Below are 18,908 nucleotides of genomic sequence, written 5' to 3'. Positions count from 1 at the left end.
TTATTTTTTTTGCATTTTTGATAAATATTCTTTAAGGGATTATGTTTGCTTTATTTACTCAAATCATTAGGGTTTTAATTACTAATACATACCTACAAACATTAAATTATGTTCATCATTCTCGCATGATCGATCTCGCATGTCCCCAGCATTAGTTTTGATCAATTCTGCAACTCAAGATTAATTATCATTAGGTATTTTAGCTTGAAAACTAATTAAGTTTTTTTTTTAAACGGTGGCCTTAAAATTTCGGTTACGGTCCCGTGGCAGTAACACGTAATCACGGTTCAGAGGTCCGAGGTTCGAACCATGCTCTACCGCAAATTTAGTATGGTTAGATTTTTATAATTCATTGAGAATGACCCCAAAAAAATATATATTTGGGTAAATCATGGGAACGCGGAATCATTTTTATTTCAAAAGATAAAAAAAACAAGAGAGTAGTTTTTAAACTATGAATATGGAAGAATGAACGAATATGGAAGTCCGGGCATTTGCAGGGCTTGTGATCTGTCATTAGATGATTTGAGTGGCCGCTTTACACACTGCGTAACATTCACATTCGCCTCATGTTTAAACATCCACATTTCCTCGACTCTTCCACCTGTTGACCTTTGCGAAGTAAAAGAGCTGAAATTCATAATGTGGGTAAGATTCGTCCAGCTGAACTTTTTCACCTACTGGGCAACGCCTGGAAACAATTTCTCAATGTTTATGCTTCTTATACCAGTTAGTCTAATCAACAATATCTTGAGTATGTTCAAATGTTTGTAGACAGGATGGATTTCCTCCCTTGGGAGTTTTTTTAGATCTAAATTTGTAGCAACAAAGAGGGAAAACATTGACCCACATGATAAATAAATATTTAATGTGATTTTTAAAAAACCATCAACATTCTCACTAAAAGAACTATTTAAATTTTGAACGTTCCATCAATTGACTAAATATATGTAAAAAAAAAACAATTTTACAAATCTGTAGAGAATAAAAAGAAATCTATAGGTACATTAAGTTATTCACGAAGACATCAATATAATATTAAAATGCCAAAATTTAATACTTAACATTTTGAAAAAAGTTATGTAATTAATTTCTATAACAATGTGCCAGACGAAATAAAAATTATCAAAGTCTTTACAAAATTCAAGCTTAAGGTAAAAATATTTGTCTATCAACCTCATTAATTAAATGTTGCTTTTAACATTTAAGCCATATTTTCGTTTGTTTTAAAATTAAGGAAATATGTTTTTTTTTTAATATTTTTTCTGCAATACAACAAGCAACTTAACTTAAGCAACTTGAAAACTTTATTTTATAATTTTCTTCACCATGTTATAGTGTGAATGTGGGTGTATGTGTATGTGGGTGTGAGAGGGTGCGTGTGTGTGTGTATAATTATGCATGGGCATTTGCATGCATATGTATTTGCACTTATTTTTAAAAAATGTTTTATACACCTCCATTTATTTTTTGAAAGAGGTTACCTCTTTTTTGGTGTGGTATTTTGTTTCGTTTTTTGTTTCTGTATTTTTGCTTTATTATGTATTTCATAAAATGTTATAACTTTATACTGTATTAAATAAAAAATAATAAAATTTAAAAAAAGGTTTCAGCTCTTTTATTTCACAATAGTTAGAAGAGTTGGGAAATGTGAATAGTTTAAACCACAGATAGCGTATTATCTATTCAGTGGTTTAAACATGGGCAGAATGGTGAATGTTAGTGTGTAAAGTGGCCACTTAAACCAGCCAATGACAGGTCATAAGTTCTGTAAATGCCTAGACTTACATATTCTCTTCTTAAAAATGTATTTCGTCTGTGTGGCAACATATTTAGAAACTTTTATTCTCTGATTTGAAAAGGTTTTCCGTGCATCATTTGCTCATTTAAAAATAATTATGCTATGGTACTTAGCACTCATTACTTGAAGTGTACCAGCAGAATTATTTTTTCTCATGTTTGTGATGAAAAAGACCAACTTTTGGAACCGGTAACTGTTCACCGCGTCGCCTTCCATTACGGCAACGGGTAAAAATGGGAATGGGGATAGGCATGAAAATAATACAGTAATTCTAGCGATATTAATATAATTTGAATATCAAGTAAACAATAATAACTTTACATAGGTAGCATTAACATTTTATTTTTGAGAAAATCTCGACAGCTTTAGCGCAATGTAGAATTAGTGTTTTTTATAGCCGATAATTTAAAATTGTTATTAACATTAAACAGTTATTTGTACATTTCTTTCGAAACTTGGTGTTGTAGGAAGAATTCTGAGGTAATGTGGAAATATGGCAGTGTTAATTGACCTGCTCCCGAAAAGGGGGACAGTCTTTAGTTACTCGGCGTCTCGTGGAACCCGAGCGATCCTAAATCCTTATGGTCCATTCACCATTCTGAGACAAAACAGGATACCCCATCGTGTACACTGTAGACAATTAAAGGTCTCCAATATTTTTATTAACCTAGATACAACCAATTTGGTAACTCTATACGTAAATTACTTTTAACAAGCGGGACAACATTCTCGAGCCGATGTAAGCGCGGCTCTTCTGCAGATGACGGCACGCGCTCCGGGAGCTAACCGGCAATGCTCTCGGGTGGCTGGCCACCGTCCTTGTCGCGCCCGCTACTCGTGATCTTCTGGACTTACGGAGCTAGCCGAGAACGCTCAAAGACGGTGATACAAACTAACTAGCCGATGTGGGCGTGGCTCTCCGAGAGTACTCCATATAGTGTGCACTTGACAACATCAGACGTACCTAATTTTGTAATATATTCGAACCTAACTGATGTAAAGCATTATAGCCCAGCTGCACTTTCTGCGTAGACAATAAGCGTATTGATAATCAATTCCTAAAATTATAATCATTCATCCTTTAATACAATATTTAAAAACCCAAAGCCTTAATATAACAATAAATCCTTACGCTCGAACTTATCGCACACGGATAGTACATAATGATACAATATAGTTATAATATGTTATGAAGTTTTTATGGCAATATTCATTATGGATTAGGATTATTGTGTTGAACATCTTGCGGTAGATTATTTGGTTATTGAAAATAATATATATTATAAAAATGAGAATTGACATGAAGCTAAAAAGCGAAGATCCTCTCGGTCAGTTTAATTTCTTCCGAGCCTTAATCTGTATTTGTAGCGACATTAAAACGCTCATCCCGGTAAAAGGTCAACAAGTATAATTGTGAGCCCTTAAAATAATATAAGCTGAATAAAAATAGCGCACAAAGTTCATCACCATCAACTTTCATTATCATCTTTACCTAAAACGATCCAAATTAAGCATCAAATTTATTTTTAATGACTTTTTCCTTTTTTGCGAAAATTACATACTTAAAGAATACCAGAATCCTAGAAGTAGACAAATTAGCATAAATTTCGTTGTGCTCCGTTTATAAAATATCCGTATTTATTCATACTGTACAAGTTGAATATTACAACTACAGATCATGTCCTAAATGTTACTTAAAGTTAGTTTGATCTTAGATCTAACAATTCTCTGTACGCTACCAGCTTCCCTGAACATCAATATTTACGGAGTTACAATCCCATTTTGTAAATTTAGCTATCTAGAAAGAGCTATACTTTGTGTATAATTTGCTATTTGCTTACAATATCATACCAAATATGCGGAGTAATGGTCAACACCGTGATAGATAGTACACAACAATTAGATTACATTGAATCCTATACATATATGTATAACAAGGCAGTGCAAATATTCAATCCATTTAACATACCCGATAAATCAATTTTGAAATAACCCAAAAATGCTGCAACTGCGTAGAAAAATCAAAACGTAACAAATTTTTAGTAGGCAAAATAAGATTATCATCCTCGTCAAACTTGTCCAAAAGATTAGCAACACCTGGTCCACTGGTCTTTGTTTAAGAAGGCACAGTCAGATACGCTTAATAAGATGGTTTGATGCAAAGGTAATAAATATGTCACTTCCAGAGATTAGTGTACGAGAATACATTACATTAACATCTTGGAATTACTAATTCTGTCAACACTTACAAATAACATACACATTGGAAAGTGTATATAAAAATTATTGTCTATCTCAGGTCTCGCTACACGAGACGAGATCGTCCAGAGACCAGACTGCCAACGGAAAAGTGAATGTTACAAAATGTGGAACCTGCATCTGCATTACTGGAATGTTGCTAAATGATTAGGTATCTATAGGGGTAGGATATCTTTTGGGAATTTGCCTTCTCTCATTATTAGTACATGTATTTCTAATCAAAATGAATGGGTGGAAAATTTTAGCCACATATTAAACATAATTTAATAACAATATCGGAAGTGCATCTTATGAATCCTAATGTCTAAACACTTTCACAACACCGTACATTTTGTCTCCTCTCCGGGTATTCTTATAATAGTGTAACTAGAGAACCGGGGACACATTTAAGAAAACAAATTACACACACCATCTGACGATATTATATAGAATGAAAATTAATACATAAAGTTTTATATGTGTAATACTCAAATATACCGTTATCAAATGAAATAATAGATCCACGAAGATGTATCAATTCAATTATTAGTCTTAAAAAAATAAACTCAGTCTCAGATTATGAATCGTGTTGTTTGTTTTGGCTTCGGCATGTGCACATTCCAGACATCAAGGCACATTACTCTCAGGCGAGGATGGATTATTCCCTCCCTAATACATCGTTCCGTATTACCGAGGGAATACCATACCGCGTGTAGATTAACAACTATATCCAATATAAATAGTAAAAACTAGCTTATGTCAACATTCATACAAAGATTTTTTTGGTGTTTGTTATACAAGTTTAGTATAATGTTACTTAAATACCAGTTGTCTAACACACAAAATATTTGGAAGCTACCAATAACACAAAACATCTGTCATTACGACCGTTTGCGGTCTTTTCATTATGTATTGGTGATATTTGAACCTCATTTCATAGAAAAATGCTTCAGTTTTCTTACATTTAATATAATCTATTTTATTTCTCAAAGCTAGGTAGTTTTCAATCTTAAAAAAATATATTTCTATAGTGATTTTATGTGACTAAAAGCTGCTATGACACGGCTAAACTTTACTAGCGACTTTACAATGCTACTTTGCTGATACTGCCACAGAAGAAACTTCCGTCTTTAACGCACTTGGATTTATATTACTTTTTGGGAAATGTACACTCAGATTTAACATATTATAAGGAAAATTGTAGGCCTAGGTGTATTTTGAGAGTACGTACGTAAAAATAATAGGAAACGTTATGACCTAAACATCCAATTTATATTGATTGGGTAGCACCATTTTTAAACATGTAACATTTTATAATACATGGACGTTATCTGCACTTGTGAGATAAGGCTGGAGCGCACAGCTGCGCCTGCTGACTCGGCCTTCCTCTCTATATTCTCTATTCTCTATTCTCTATTCTCTATTCTCTGTCCTCTACTCTACTCCCTACTATTACCATCACCGCACCGGCGGCACTTACCTAATACACTAATATAGTACCGATACACAACACGACATACACTTACACAACAAAGGAACATGAAAAAGACTAAATTGGACATTTATCGCATTACAAGGAATAAAGTGCATTCGCTTGGAATATTTAGACACTATTACTATCTAACATAAAATGATTACATTATTCTTATGTTGCGAAAGTAACTAATGAAAGTTTTAAGAAAATTTGACTCTAAGTACATTTATAAGTGTAAGGACTTGTCTTCTATAAGTCGGGGCATTTTTAGTTCACTCTGTTCTAGTGATCGAGTGACACATAACAATAACAACACTGTCTCGTAGACACTAATATTTGGAATACAGCCACATCTTAAGCTTGTTAAGTTTAGCTAATAAACATTCCTTATGTTGGCACAGAAACGGTTTGGCATGACACTGGGATCAGCGGTCGCCTACTCCATCGTATCCTACTCTACTCTACTGCCCCCATTGTACAATTAGACTAAACTTACCTACCATACGCGACTCGACGTGACCAGATTATACTGTTGCATTCATCCTCGTCGTCTTCCTCGACTCCTACCGTAAATGTACACTTTATATACCCCAGCTGTGTGAATAAACGTAAACTTTCCTTTTAAACCCTATAACATCGAGCGACTGTTTCCAATCTAAAAACTCAATAATAACCGTCTGAGAAAAAATCAATTGTATGCGAGATTTTAACAACAATATTGATTTGAAAAATACATTTGTCTGGATTGTCTTTAACTCGTTCGGTGCCGGCAACGCTCGAGAATGTTTTAAATGGAAATCCTTTAGGGTAGGTTAGGTCAATTTAGTTTACTCCCATCAGTGTGCCACTGTCTTTTTTCTTTGTGACAAGACTGTGTATTATCTACGTGTTCAACTACAAACAGATGTGGCTTTCATTTATATTTCACGAAAAAATACCAGCAGCGAACGTGTTAATAAGTTAAAGTAATTCAACAATCACATTTAGTTTTGTAAATTGTAAATAATATCTTAAATGAAATAAAACTGTCTGATAAAATATATTTGCATGGAGTGGTGGAGCACTTTAAGTACAACGAAGGTTACTTGCAGGTTGACACCGACCATTCCAAAGCTGAACACATTTTGGTTTGTGAGTCATAAGGATACATTCAACGGTGCTCATGACCGGAATGTTATAACGTAAATATAAAAATATTCTGTTTAATGACATTACTCCGATTTCTAGTTAACCTACAATATGATTTTACGATAATGGATAGATTTTACACTTTCAATTCATCAACTAAACCATTGAGAACGAACGATAGGCGGAGGGAGTTGGTATTCAAATAGGGATTACATTACTGATCAGGTTATTCAAAGATACAATATAATTCACCACATTGAAATTAATATTCATACACATTACATAGTAATAAAAGTTAATGATTTAGCTATATTTGTCTGAAAATCTAATTGGAATAATTTAAAATATTTTATTTCTGCGCATAAAAAATCAGTGAGTTTTGCCATCTTTGACTATATCATATTATATGTATATGTGAGGTTTAAATTTTTTTTCAAATTGTATAGAATATGTGGTGACATCACAAATATGTATTCACATTATACTATTCAGCTATAAAAAATAATAATGTATACTCGTCGGATGAACGTGTATAGTACGTATTTCCATTATTTATGTCTATAGGCTTACTAAAGAACTCTTATTTGACTTTATTAATTAACAAATATTTACATTGATATAAAGTGACGCCACAAGTATTTTTTTCTAATATTTCCAGAGATGAGTCTATTATTAGGTACCAATTTTGTATATAACTGCCATTTATATTATGTATATTTATACATTTCTGTTCATAGTGAGTATTGATAAAAGAAACATTAGTACACTAGTACCTACATAACGATACACACAAATATGCTAAAATACAACACATATTGATTTAAAAGTAGCAATATAATTCATATTTGTCAGATATCAAAATAAGCTTTGCTTCTAGTATATTGTTTATAACAAAGGTAGCATAATGCAAACCAGAATTGAATACAATTATCATTTAATAAGATTTTATAAATAAATAACGTTTTGTATAAATAATAAATTTGTATCACTTTAAAAACATTTGATTCATTAAGAATTGTTTAAATATTAAATGCGTACAATAAAATATAACAAAACACATACACAAAAGGTAATATAAAATAAAGGAAATATTTCCCGTATAGTAACTATGCACTGATTTACTGAGCACATGCTGATTTGGAATGACAAACTATGAAAGCCGTGCTTATCTTCCATTTTACACGATCAGTACATTCGAGCAACAGGGGATACTGATGCAGTCAACTGGCAATACGAAAATGGTCGAAAGATGGCGTATAATGACAAAAAAATATTTCCAAATAATATGTTAGCATATTTGGATGAGCAACTGATTTAGCGGTTTTATTAAACGATAATTATTCGCTAAACCAAATTGCTATGCTCCCAATTTTGATTAGTTTACATTGTACATAATTTTAATAATATTATTGTATTTAAATAAACACAATTTGATGCATATGTAAAAATCGGTATCTTCATTAGTGTTATATAGCAGTTACATTAGGTTCAGACTGAGCATTAAATTGTCTTCTAAATCAAACTCTTCTCCATAAAAATAACTAATTATTAACAGTTAATCACATCCAGTACGACATAGTAATGTTTATACAGTTTGTAATTTGTGTTTTGGATAGTATTCATGAGAGCGAGCCGTATAAACTCGTCCTCAAAACCAAAATAAATGTACTACAGGAAAAATACAAGTCAAATTAAACTTGTGTGCTGAGAATATTTTTTTAAAGTTGCTTGTAAAAACAATTCAATTAGAATAATCGAAGGTTTAAAAAAATAAACAATAATAAAACACCTATAAAATAATTATTGAAAAAATATATAGAAGTATCTAAGGAAATGTATAAATAATTAACAAAGTATGTATATATTTAAAATACTCCACAAAAGAAAGGCAAATTAAGGAAACAAACCTAACCATTGGTATTCCTACTAAATATAATAAATCAGTCTTTCGTGATCTAACTTCAGAGGAATCCATGATTACATCATTTGCCCCGATTGAAAAGAGTATATTGGATCATGTATAATGAGAAATCACCAGTGTTTAAATGTATGCACATCTTGTGACATCTCTAATAACCAAACCAAAGCATCATTTTGCAATAGTAAAATTGTTTTTAAAGCGATACAAACACCAGAAATGAAGCCCCCATAACGTCCAAAAAATAATATACACAAAATAGTACTCAAAACCCTAGAAGAAAATACTAGAATTTTCATACTAGACTTTTTTAATATCACAATGCTATCTGTAACAATATTCGATGCATAAATATATGTATAAATCAGTCTATTCTAGAAAGAGACTACAGGCAAATAATATTTGGTAAATTCGCGATGACCATTGGAGATTTAAGAGGCTCATATGTTTTGCGATACTAACTACAAAAATGTGGATACACTTTATATAAAAACTATTCAAAATTACACGTCAGGTATTAAAAATTAACTTAAAATAATGAACACTCGGTGTGAAATAATCTTAACAGGTATACATGGCATTATGTTTGTAAATGCAAATGTCACGAGCATATTATACCAACTCCCGCTGCAGTAAATTAGTAGGGAAGTATTACTACTGTCCTGACAGCACACTAGAGGGGGGGCACCGCACATTCTGGGGAAGACACTAGTTACTTCCACTTCACACTCTGGGTATAGGTCGAGATTCACATACGCCTAGCGAAGATAGTTAATTCTTACTCTTGGCCACCAGATTCATGGAGTTCTTGAGCTCTTCACTTTTAGCAAAGTCAATCTCCGCATAGGTGAAAGTTCCCCCGGGGGCGGGGGGCAGCGGGGAGCGAGGCGCAGAGGGCTCCAGCTCCAGGCTGGCGTAGTGCAGGCGACACACCTCCCCCACCACGGAGCCGGGTCGCGAGCCCTCGGTCCCCCCGAGCTCGCTGCTCACTGACGGCGGGCGAGATCCGCTGGCACTGCCCGGTCGGCTGATCTTCTTCCCCTGCTTTTGCCCATTCTGGATTTCGTAGCCGTCGTTGTCCTTACTCTTGCACTTGTTATCATACTGCGCACCCGCCAACTGACGATTGAGCACAGATTCTACAGGTTTAGGTGAGCCCGATTTGACACCTCGAGGTTCGCACGTATCACCCGCTGGTATCGGTTTGAAGTTGGCTGTAATTGCTTGAGCGTGACTCAGAACCAAAATAGGTTTTTTGACCGGTTGAACTTGATTAATGTTATTGTTAGATTTGGCCAATGGATTAGACATCATTGTCTTATTAGCTGAAGGATTAGAGGATAAAATATCATGATTTTCTTTCAAATCGATATTAGCATTTCTCGCTAGTCCAGAGTTGACTGAAAAGACTGGGGCAGATATTTTCCTTGGCATATTGAGCACTTTAGATGCACCGATCGTTTGACTTCCGTTAGGAGGTTTACATGCTGAATATAACAGATTGAAAAAAGGTGGGTTTACTGAGTCGTTGGATGCAGTCGAATATGACAAATCTAAGATAGGTGAGTTTACCGAGTCATTAGAAGACTTGTGCGTTGATAGAGATTTGGATTTCTCAATTGTCGCATTTTGATTCAATTTTACATAGTCAATATCGGCAGACAATGCCGAGCCAGAAACCTTCGTAGCATTATTGATAAGCTGTTTTATATCTTTATCGACGGAAGTTTTAACATTTGATTCATTTATCTCTCTGACTGTAGTTAACCTTCCAGGAATCATGTCCATATACTCAGACGCAGATTCCAGCGAATCAGGAATTGGCCTTTCCGATGATCCAGAGTCTAGTTGAGAATTTGCATTAGATTGTGATAACTTGAGGGTTCCACTGCTGGCATCTACTGGGCACTTTCTTCCTGGCATTATCTCTGCCACCGCCAGCGGTGCTTTGGGACTAAAGGTTTTCATAGGGGAGCCAGGACTATTAAGGCTAAAGGGGAAAATTGTTTGGCTTTGATTTCCTTGAATAGTGACTAAGTCTTTTGAGTTTCTTCTCTGATGGTGCCTGTTGGACCTCTTTCCACCGGAGTGACTGGAAACCGCAGGACTAAGAGAAGACACACTGGGAGACACTATAGGTGTAGTGCTTTTTGATGTACTATGTGATTTGATTTCTGAATTATCCTCTGCATTTCGAATATTACACATATTAAATAATGGGCTGGAGCTAAGTGGCGACTGGGCTAAAGTATTACCGGCGTTTATAACTATCGGAAGTGAGGCTTTTCGACTCGGATTAGTGTTCCAGGACATCTCCACATAACCGTCCGGGGCGGCAGACTGGGGGTTAAAGTTGAAAGGCTTCATTCCGTGAGAAAGATTATAGGAACTTAATGGGGGAGATTTGGTCATGGAAGTTTTTCTGACAAGTTCGGGAATCGCCTTGGCATTCGCATTTCCAGTATGAGACGGTTCAGCTGGTTTCATTTCAACATACCCGGCAGAAACATTACCAGGAGACATATCCATGTAACCTTCCTCATCCGGAGGTTTCTTAGCTACCTCATTAGCAAGAGGCACAGAGAGGGTCAACTGATTGCTCCTAGAGGTTGTCAGAGGGGGCAGAGGTGGAGGGGGCATGGTAGCCTTAGTCGGAGTAGAGCGAGTCCTATTGGAGAAGTCCATCTCCATGAGGTCATCCAATGGCTCTGTAGAGCTGTAGTGGCGAGACGGTGTCCCGACAAGTATGGGAACACTGGAAGACTTGGAGCTCTGATGCGAAACCCCTGTTAAGTGTTGTAATTGACAGTGAGGAGGTGTTCCGTGGTTAAGTATCCTGTTATCCTTATGAGTTTTCGATCGACTGCCAACTGAAAAAGCTCTCTTCCGAGCATGATCGAAAGTTGAATGTGAATCTGGTCTATTAATAACTTTTTTTATATGATCGGGTCGGGAACCGAAACTGTAAGCTCTAGTTGGCCGCTCTTCATCTTCTCGGGGTCTTGAGATGTAGGAAGACACTTTCTCCAAGTGGTACTCGGAGAAGCGAATGTCCGTAGATGGAGTTCCACTGGTGACCGAGGACACAGATGCTGCAGGAGACATAGTACAAAGTCCTTCCTTAGAGGGTTCCATATCTACATAACCATCACTCTTAGGTAGCACACTGCTGCCATCCAAAATCTCTTCTGCCATTGACGATGTTCTTGAATGATTCGAAGAGTTACAACCAGCACGGGAATGTATTCTGAAATTACATAAATTTACTTATATAATTCATTTTATTAAAGATAATATATATTATCATTCCTTAGGATTGGTACACCAATCGCAGCGTATCTTGATCAATTTTGTTAAGTGAAGGTGATCAGTCTTACGCTTAAAGATAATATATATGCACAGTAAAACCTCATTTTTATGTTTTTCCATGCATTCTTTTCCAAATATTGCCCGATTAACATTTTTTTTACACTTTTCATCACCCTGGTTGTATGTTTGAAAACTCAAAATCCATTTGACATGTCAAGAAAGCCAAAATTATGTCAAATTAAAAACGGTACTGTAGTCCCCGCACCACCACATGTGCCATGCGAGTGCTCAAACCAGAGATTATACACGATCAAACTGAAGTAAAACAGCAGGTAAACAACTATTATAATAAAGGGTAAATTATTGTTTTAAAACTTAATTCAAAGCAGGTAGGTGCAGTGTAATTGACCTTTTTGTTTAAGGCTGTAGTCTGGTAAAACGCACGCAAAATTTGGAAATCATACGATTTTGCCATTTAAAACAAATGTTTTTTTTTAATCGCGCAATAATGATAAAATAAAAAACATAAATTAGATAAAAACAATATTTTTCAAAGGTATTTCTGTTAAAAAATATACTTTACAAGTTTTATGTAACTAAAATATAATTACTTTTAGACCGGCATTTTACGCCATTTAAAATTTAGACTAAACTTGGGTATCTGGGATCTCAATAAAGACCAAGTATTGAACTAAAATTTCTTATAATAATTTGAAGATAATAAATTAAACATGAAAGTGGCTGATTATTATTTTTAAAGAAGATAATTCTGGTTGTAATATTTAATTTATAACAACATCTTATTTACGTTTTGATGACTTTCAGACCTGCCCTTATTGTTATCGGTAAATATTTAATGTTATCACTTTTTTTGGATTGTTATTTTAAATATTGCTATGTATTATTATTGAAGCATATTTATTTTACGTTTTTAATTATTATAGCTCAATACAGACACAGCCTAAAAAGCTATAGTAAGTTTGTGAATGTGTAAACAAATTTAATTTAAAATAAATCAATTTCAATTATTTTACTGATGAAAGAACAGTGACTTATCAATAGAGTTGAGATAAACAATGGTACTAACGTTCTGGTAGGTTCCGAATTAGCGGGAGACATGGCCATATATCCAGTATCACGAGGTGAAGATCCCGCAATGGGAACGGGACTGCTCATCTCCAGAGGTCCCGCCAGAGAGCTCTTCCTGTGGGGCTCCTTCTCCACACTCTCGGTCAGGGCCTTCTCCGGCTGCCACAGGCACAAAGAATCATCCACCGACTCCTCGGGAATACTCCGCTGATCCGGAGTACGCGAGTTGATCAGGCGGAGAATACTGTGCGACGGTAACTCCTCCAGCTGCAGTGAGTGGTGGTGGAAACTATCTGGCTCATCGATAGATATGCTGGATCCTGCGCTATCCGTCGAGTAAGCTCCTGTGAAAAAGTATTCAAATATTCATATTTTAAAAGTATAAAAGATAGATATATGTTATTAAACTGACAAATTGTTTGTTTGAAGAAATTACTCATTAGCAAAAGTCCGACACTGTACTTAATTATAATATATGTACCTTAAAGGATAAACCACAGAAGTCGCATTGAACAAAATGTTCAGAAAACAAGATTTCGTGATTGTGCGTTTTCCAAAACATGATAACTTTTGAACCAAATGAGATAATTTTATATGTAAAGAACTTTTAATGTAAAATAATGATTATTCTGATAATAAAAGTAAATATTATAATAGCGTATCTGGGACTACTGATGTTGTTTGCATTAAAATAAAGTGGACTTCAAATTTTTATTTCAGCTGAAAAAAACATTTTTTATGAAGTGGACTCAGGTTATTCATGAACACAAACCTGAGTGCGGACTGAGAGGGCTGTTAGCGATAGCCGCTGGGGGAGAGTGGCTCAGGTCACGTGTGTACATACTGTGGGGCCGGGCAACTCCCGGCACCCCTTGGCCGAGCCCTACAGTGGACCCTGTGCCTCGGTTGGATGGAAGACTGTCACAGCGCTCGCGTACTACACTCGCAATAGTCCCCTGCACGGACCCAACTAAAATTTATGAAATTAACTAATTAGTTAAACTATTAATGCTGGATTATTCTATATGAATCTAATAATAATAAAAACATAAGTAATTTCTAGTTTTAAGGCTTTCAATAGTTACAAAAAAATCAAATGAACGTTCGGTTTCCAATAATGATAAAATATGACTGTGTGAAGATTCAACAGGGTAGATAATGACATTTTGGTAAGACCAAGTTCATTAATTTGTTTTCCCGCATTTTTTAAATATGATTCTCTTTTTGACAAATAATGTTTAAATCATATATTTTTTAAGGAATCACAAAACATAATATCGGAGAAGTATAGAAGTTAGCCTGGCACAGAGTAACGTATTCCTCAAGCACTATATATGCTTAGATCGATGCATTATAAGTGATAGGTAATATGATCATGCAAATCTTATCTGTATTATTTCATTGGGATGGCCATATAAATTTCATATTTGGGGGTAAGTATTGTTAGTTGGAAAGATTCAAACCAACACTGTACCATCATACCAAATACAACAAATTAATGAGAAAAGAAGCAAGGTCAAAAGGAAATACAGGTAAATGTCATTTTGCGCCAGTTCGATTTACGCCGATTTACAATTACGCCAGTTGGTGCCGGCATGGGATTCCCGGGTCGGCCAACACTAGACGACAGTAGGTGCCGCGATTCTAATAGCACACACAGTTTTACACGTTGTTTTATTCTATTACCATGTACGTGAGCAGCCTATTGTGTAGGTGAAATTGTTTCCGAGTTAGTTTTCGTTTTGTCTTTAAGAAAAATAAAAAGGTGTGATTATATTTTTTATTTTATTATTATTAAAATCAAAAGAATATTCAAATATTTGTAGTTTATGCTATGATTCTGCGAGAAAGGAAGCAACAATCAAAGCAAATGAAATCGGATGAAATCTTTTTTTTTTAAAAGTGTGAGAATTTAATTTAGTACCGACTAACTGATGAGTTAGTATTTATTATTAAAAATTCATTATTTATGTCAAGAGATTATCATTTATTTTTTAACAAATTTTAACCGTATTTATTTAATACATTTATAATTTATTTGAAATATATATAGGATATGTATTAAATAAATATGTTAGATTGTTCTTAGAATTTGGACACGGAACCTAACCTTATATCTTCCATTATATATGTGTTTATTTTACACAGATTTTTTTTAACGCCGGTGTCTCTCGGAACGGAACCCCAGCGTAAAACAACATTTACCTGTAATTTCAAATTAGGTAATAAATTTATAGGAGTGACACATTATATGCCACCATTTATTTCATAGAATATCAAATCTGTGATAAAAATAACCACCCAAAACAAAAATAAACATAATTATTACCGTTGAATGTTACTTATGCACAATATTATTTATAAACATATGTATAATCATTTTGTAGTTAGTTAATTAATGGCAACAACTAATTATATCAAACCAGGGCCCATATCACAAGGAGACATCAAAAGATTTAGCAATATCAACTCTAATTTTTTATCGGAAAATTGATGCATCAACTAATACTTTTTAATTCATGTCGTCCTTTACATTTTAATAAACAAATTCATTAGAACATATTGTATTTGCCAGTATAAAAACTACTTCTTAGCTCAAAACAATTCAAAATAATTCACGGAATAGAGATTAATATCAGAAATGTCAATTATTATCTTTTACTGATGACCAAACATCAACCAACTAAGGTATGAATTCACCAATATATAGGATACACATGTATTTGCTAACCAATATTCTAGAAATACCAATGTTGTTTTTTTTTTAATTTAGTAAATTAAAAAAAATAATGGTATATAGGGCAATAAAAGGACATACATAGATTTCTTTATTTTTTTGGTGAACCTGCATACTTTATCTTCTGTGTTCGAGGCGTGAATTGTATTATTTGATATAATTAATAATATAATTTCCATTAAAATGTTTAAATTTGTATGTGTTTTTTGTGATTTTCTTTATTAAACTTTCCATGTATTATCGTTTTCCTAGAGTGGCATCTAAAGAAGTTCAATTGTCTCACATCTATGTAATAAATTAAAATGCCACCGAAATTAGCACAGTGCTCTATGCACTATACGATACAGAGGAGGGAAAGGGGGAAACCAACTCGACACTTATCACTAATCAATAATTGAAATTGTACAAAAGCACACTTGTAAAAGCTCCGTATGAAGGCATGATCATATACAGAAGCATGCAATGTCAGTAATGGATACAAAATACATTTCATCACGATGGCTGTGAATCCTCAAAAAGCATTACTCATAGATTACCAAGTGGTGAGTGAAAAATAAAGAATTATTTTCCGTTATATTTATAGCATAAATAGGTTGGGACATACATTTCATGTAAACAAATACTTGGCATCTATAAAGGATTGTTACTCGATAACATTACATTTTTATGAACATCATAAAGATACAAATTATATCAATATTTGACATAAATCATATTTTTTAACTTACTTACAAATTATATCTTAAATTTTTAGTATATAATAATTAGTTATATAAGCATGCTGATTATATTCAACCAACTACTATACGTATCACAACCAACTACCATTTAATTTAATAAACATTAAAATAGAAACAAAGACCTTACTGTTAACACTGGATCTTCAACACAAGCATTATCGTAGAATCGCACAAATAATGTACCGCCCACTAAGAATCAGATGGATATGTTTGGACTACATAAGCGAATAAACAGACAATATTTTCAACATTTAAATTAGTTAATAAAATTTATAAGTGGAAGTTTATTGTAATTAATAAAATAACAATTTTAATAAATGACAGGTTGACATTTTAGATAAATAAAAAAAAAAAAACTTAAATGATCAGTTGAAAACTAATTCCCTTCTATTACATCCCATTTAATCATTAATCCCACAAAACTAAGTAACTTTCTTCAAACAATACTTGTCAAATTTCACTAATATTTAACAAAAATGTTATTACTTTACAAAATCCATACATCATAAGTATTTATTAGTATTTCTTAAAAACCATGCCAATTCGACGACGTCGCGAGAGTGATGAAACCGGTTATTGGTCAATGTAAAATGTCAAGATTTTATTGATTAAAAATAGTGTTTTATTAATATTTTGAACTTTTTAAAGAATTTATAGTTATTTATTTGGAAAAATGAATATGAAAGCATTTACAGACCTTATGACCCTATCATCATTAACTAAACAAACCAGCCAATCTAAGGTAAATGTAAATGTCCAGATTTCTAAATTTCCTTGCCAAAAATAAAAGTTCATAAAATCGGGTTGTGGCCCCGTGGCTAATATCGTGGACTCGAGGATCAAATATCCGAGGAAAGCACCCCACTCTACCACAATTTGATTTCCATCAGGTGAGTTATTTACAACTCGTTGAAAATGGCCACCAAAAATAAAAGTATTTGGGTAAATCATAAGAATGCAAAGATTTATTTAAAAAAAAATAATATCTGTAATATCGGAACACAATTCTGTGCGTGCAGAACTTGTTAACAGAATTTACTGTCCCCGAAGTCACTGTGGGTAAATTTCAGTCTTATTTAGTCAATTTCCATTAGATTTTTCAATTCATTAAATTTAGTATTTTATAATATGCAAAACCAAATTCAAATTAATATTATATTTCATTATTGTTCATCTGGTTGTTTTCTTAGTGGGCAATTACATCTCTACAATTACAATAGAGCATATTGCATATCCGATAAAATAGAGCCATAACTCAAAAAAGCAGAATTTCCAGGTGAGCCAAAAAATTTAATTAACATGATGTCTTAAAACTATGTAATTTTTTAAAAAGTTTTTTATATTCACATGTGTTATATTTTTAGAATTGTTTTAAAAAATGTAACATTTTTCATATAAAATCTCGATCCTCATAAAGAAAAAAGTCAAAATATGACACTGTTTGAGAACGGCGACATTCAAATAAGAGTTAGTATAAGTTTGTCATACAGCCATCAATCGGGTAAATATTAAAGCTAGAATTATATAATTTTTTGGCATATGAAAGTTTTTTTTATATAATTTATTCTGCATGCTTAAATATTTTTTTTTTTTTTGAGTAATGACTATTTTAAAAACAATTTTATAAAAAACATATGATTTTTTTTATAAAATCGCTTGGTAATTGCTTTAAAATACTACTTTGTACAAAATAAGAATGAATTAGATAGTTTTCTTATGTGCGGTGAGCGGTGGGTACATACTGGGGGGATGCTGTGCCCCCGTGCTGGCGCGGCGGCATGAGGGTGGCGCGGGGGGCTCTAGGGGCAGCGATCGCGTCCGTTCATGTACCACGCTCAGCGCCACGCTTCCTCCCGACGCCCAGCCTGGTGGAAATACAAACCCCACTCATCCAACCACTCCACCAAAAACTCAACTACACGTAACCTATTTTCACTATATTTAAACGAGTACACGGACGAAGGATACTATAAGATAGATTCACATCTTAACAGAGACTGAAGATTTAATTACTTTATAAACAAACATCATCAAATGACTGAAGATAATTACTAAAAAATTGAAAGAAATATATTGATGTTTAATTGTATTTTTTTCTCATACCGAATAAAAATATAAATTAAAAGTCAAACATCCATGTGTAAATGTTTACATTTAAAAACAAATGTTTGGATTTGCACGACTTAAGGAGTATGCCGATATTTTGTTGAAGAGGAAGTATGTAATTTGTGCATTTAATTTCTCTAAATAGCTTTAAATCATTAGCATATCACAAGAAATCATCATTAGAGAATTGTGTAGGTATATATGGAATAAAGAATAAAAAGTGAAAAGAACCTTGTGGTACAATGACAGGTCAAAAGCCCTGTAAATGCCTAGACATCTACCTTCCCTTCTCAAAAATATTCTCTCTCTCTAGCGATAAACGTCAATTAAATGAAAAAGAATTTGTAATAAACTTTCTTTCAGAATAT

The 18,908-nt window shown here is 33.6% G+C and overlaps 1 protein-coding gene across 3 annotated transcripts in view; it reads right to left on the bottom strand.

Moving 5' to 3' along the window:
* Positions 1-2,070: 2,070 nt before the first annotated feature.
* The window catches only part of chico (insulin receptor substrate 1 chico), a 35,491-nt gene continuing 18,653 nt past the window's right edge, over positions 2,071-18,908 (bottom strand). For 2 of the 3 annotated variants that reach the window (XM_088232636.1, XM_088232638.1), the window contains 3 exons: positions 13,730-13,927; positions 12,956-13,301; positions 2,071-11,806 (listed from right to left, as the gene is read on the bottom strand). In XM_088232636.1, coding sequence (XP_088088762.1) covers positions 9,331-11,806; positions 12,956-13,301; positions 13,730-13,927 — 3,020 coding nt within the window. In that variant the 3' untranslated portion in view covers positions 2,071-9,330. Of the gene's footprint in view, positions 11,807-12,955; positions 13,302-13,729; positions 13,928-18,176; positions 18,300-18,908 lie in introns of all 3 variants that reach the window. The other variant, XM_088232637.1, reaches the window with a different exon arrangement.

The sequence above is a fragment of the Micrasema longulum genome, unplaced genomic scaffold (assembly GCF_059751315.1).
Source record: "Micrasema longulum isolate JH-2025_06_02 unplaced genomic scaffold, ASM5975131v1 h1tg001000l, whole genome shotgun sequence".
Lineage (NCBI taxonomy): Eukaryota > Metazoa > Arthropoda > Insecta > Trichoptera > Brachycentridae > Micrasema > Micrasema longulum.
The sequence above is the reverse complement of the archived record's forward strand: the minus strand, read 5'-3'. Positions and strand labels throughout refer to the sequence as shown.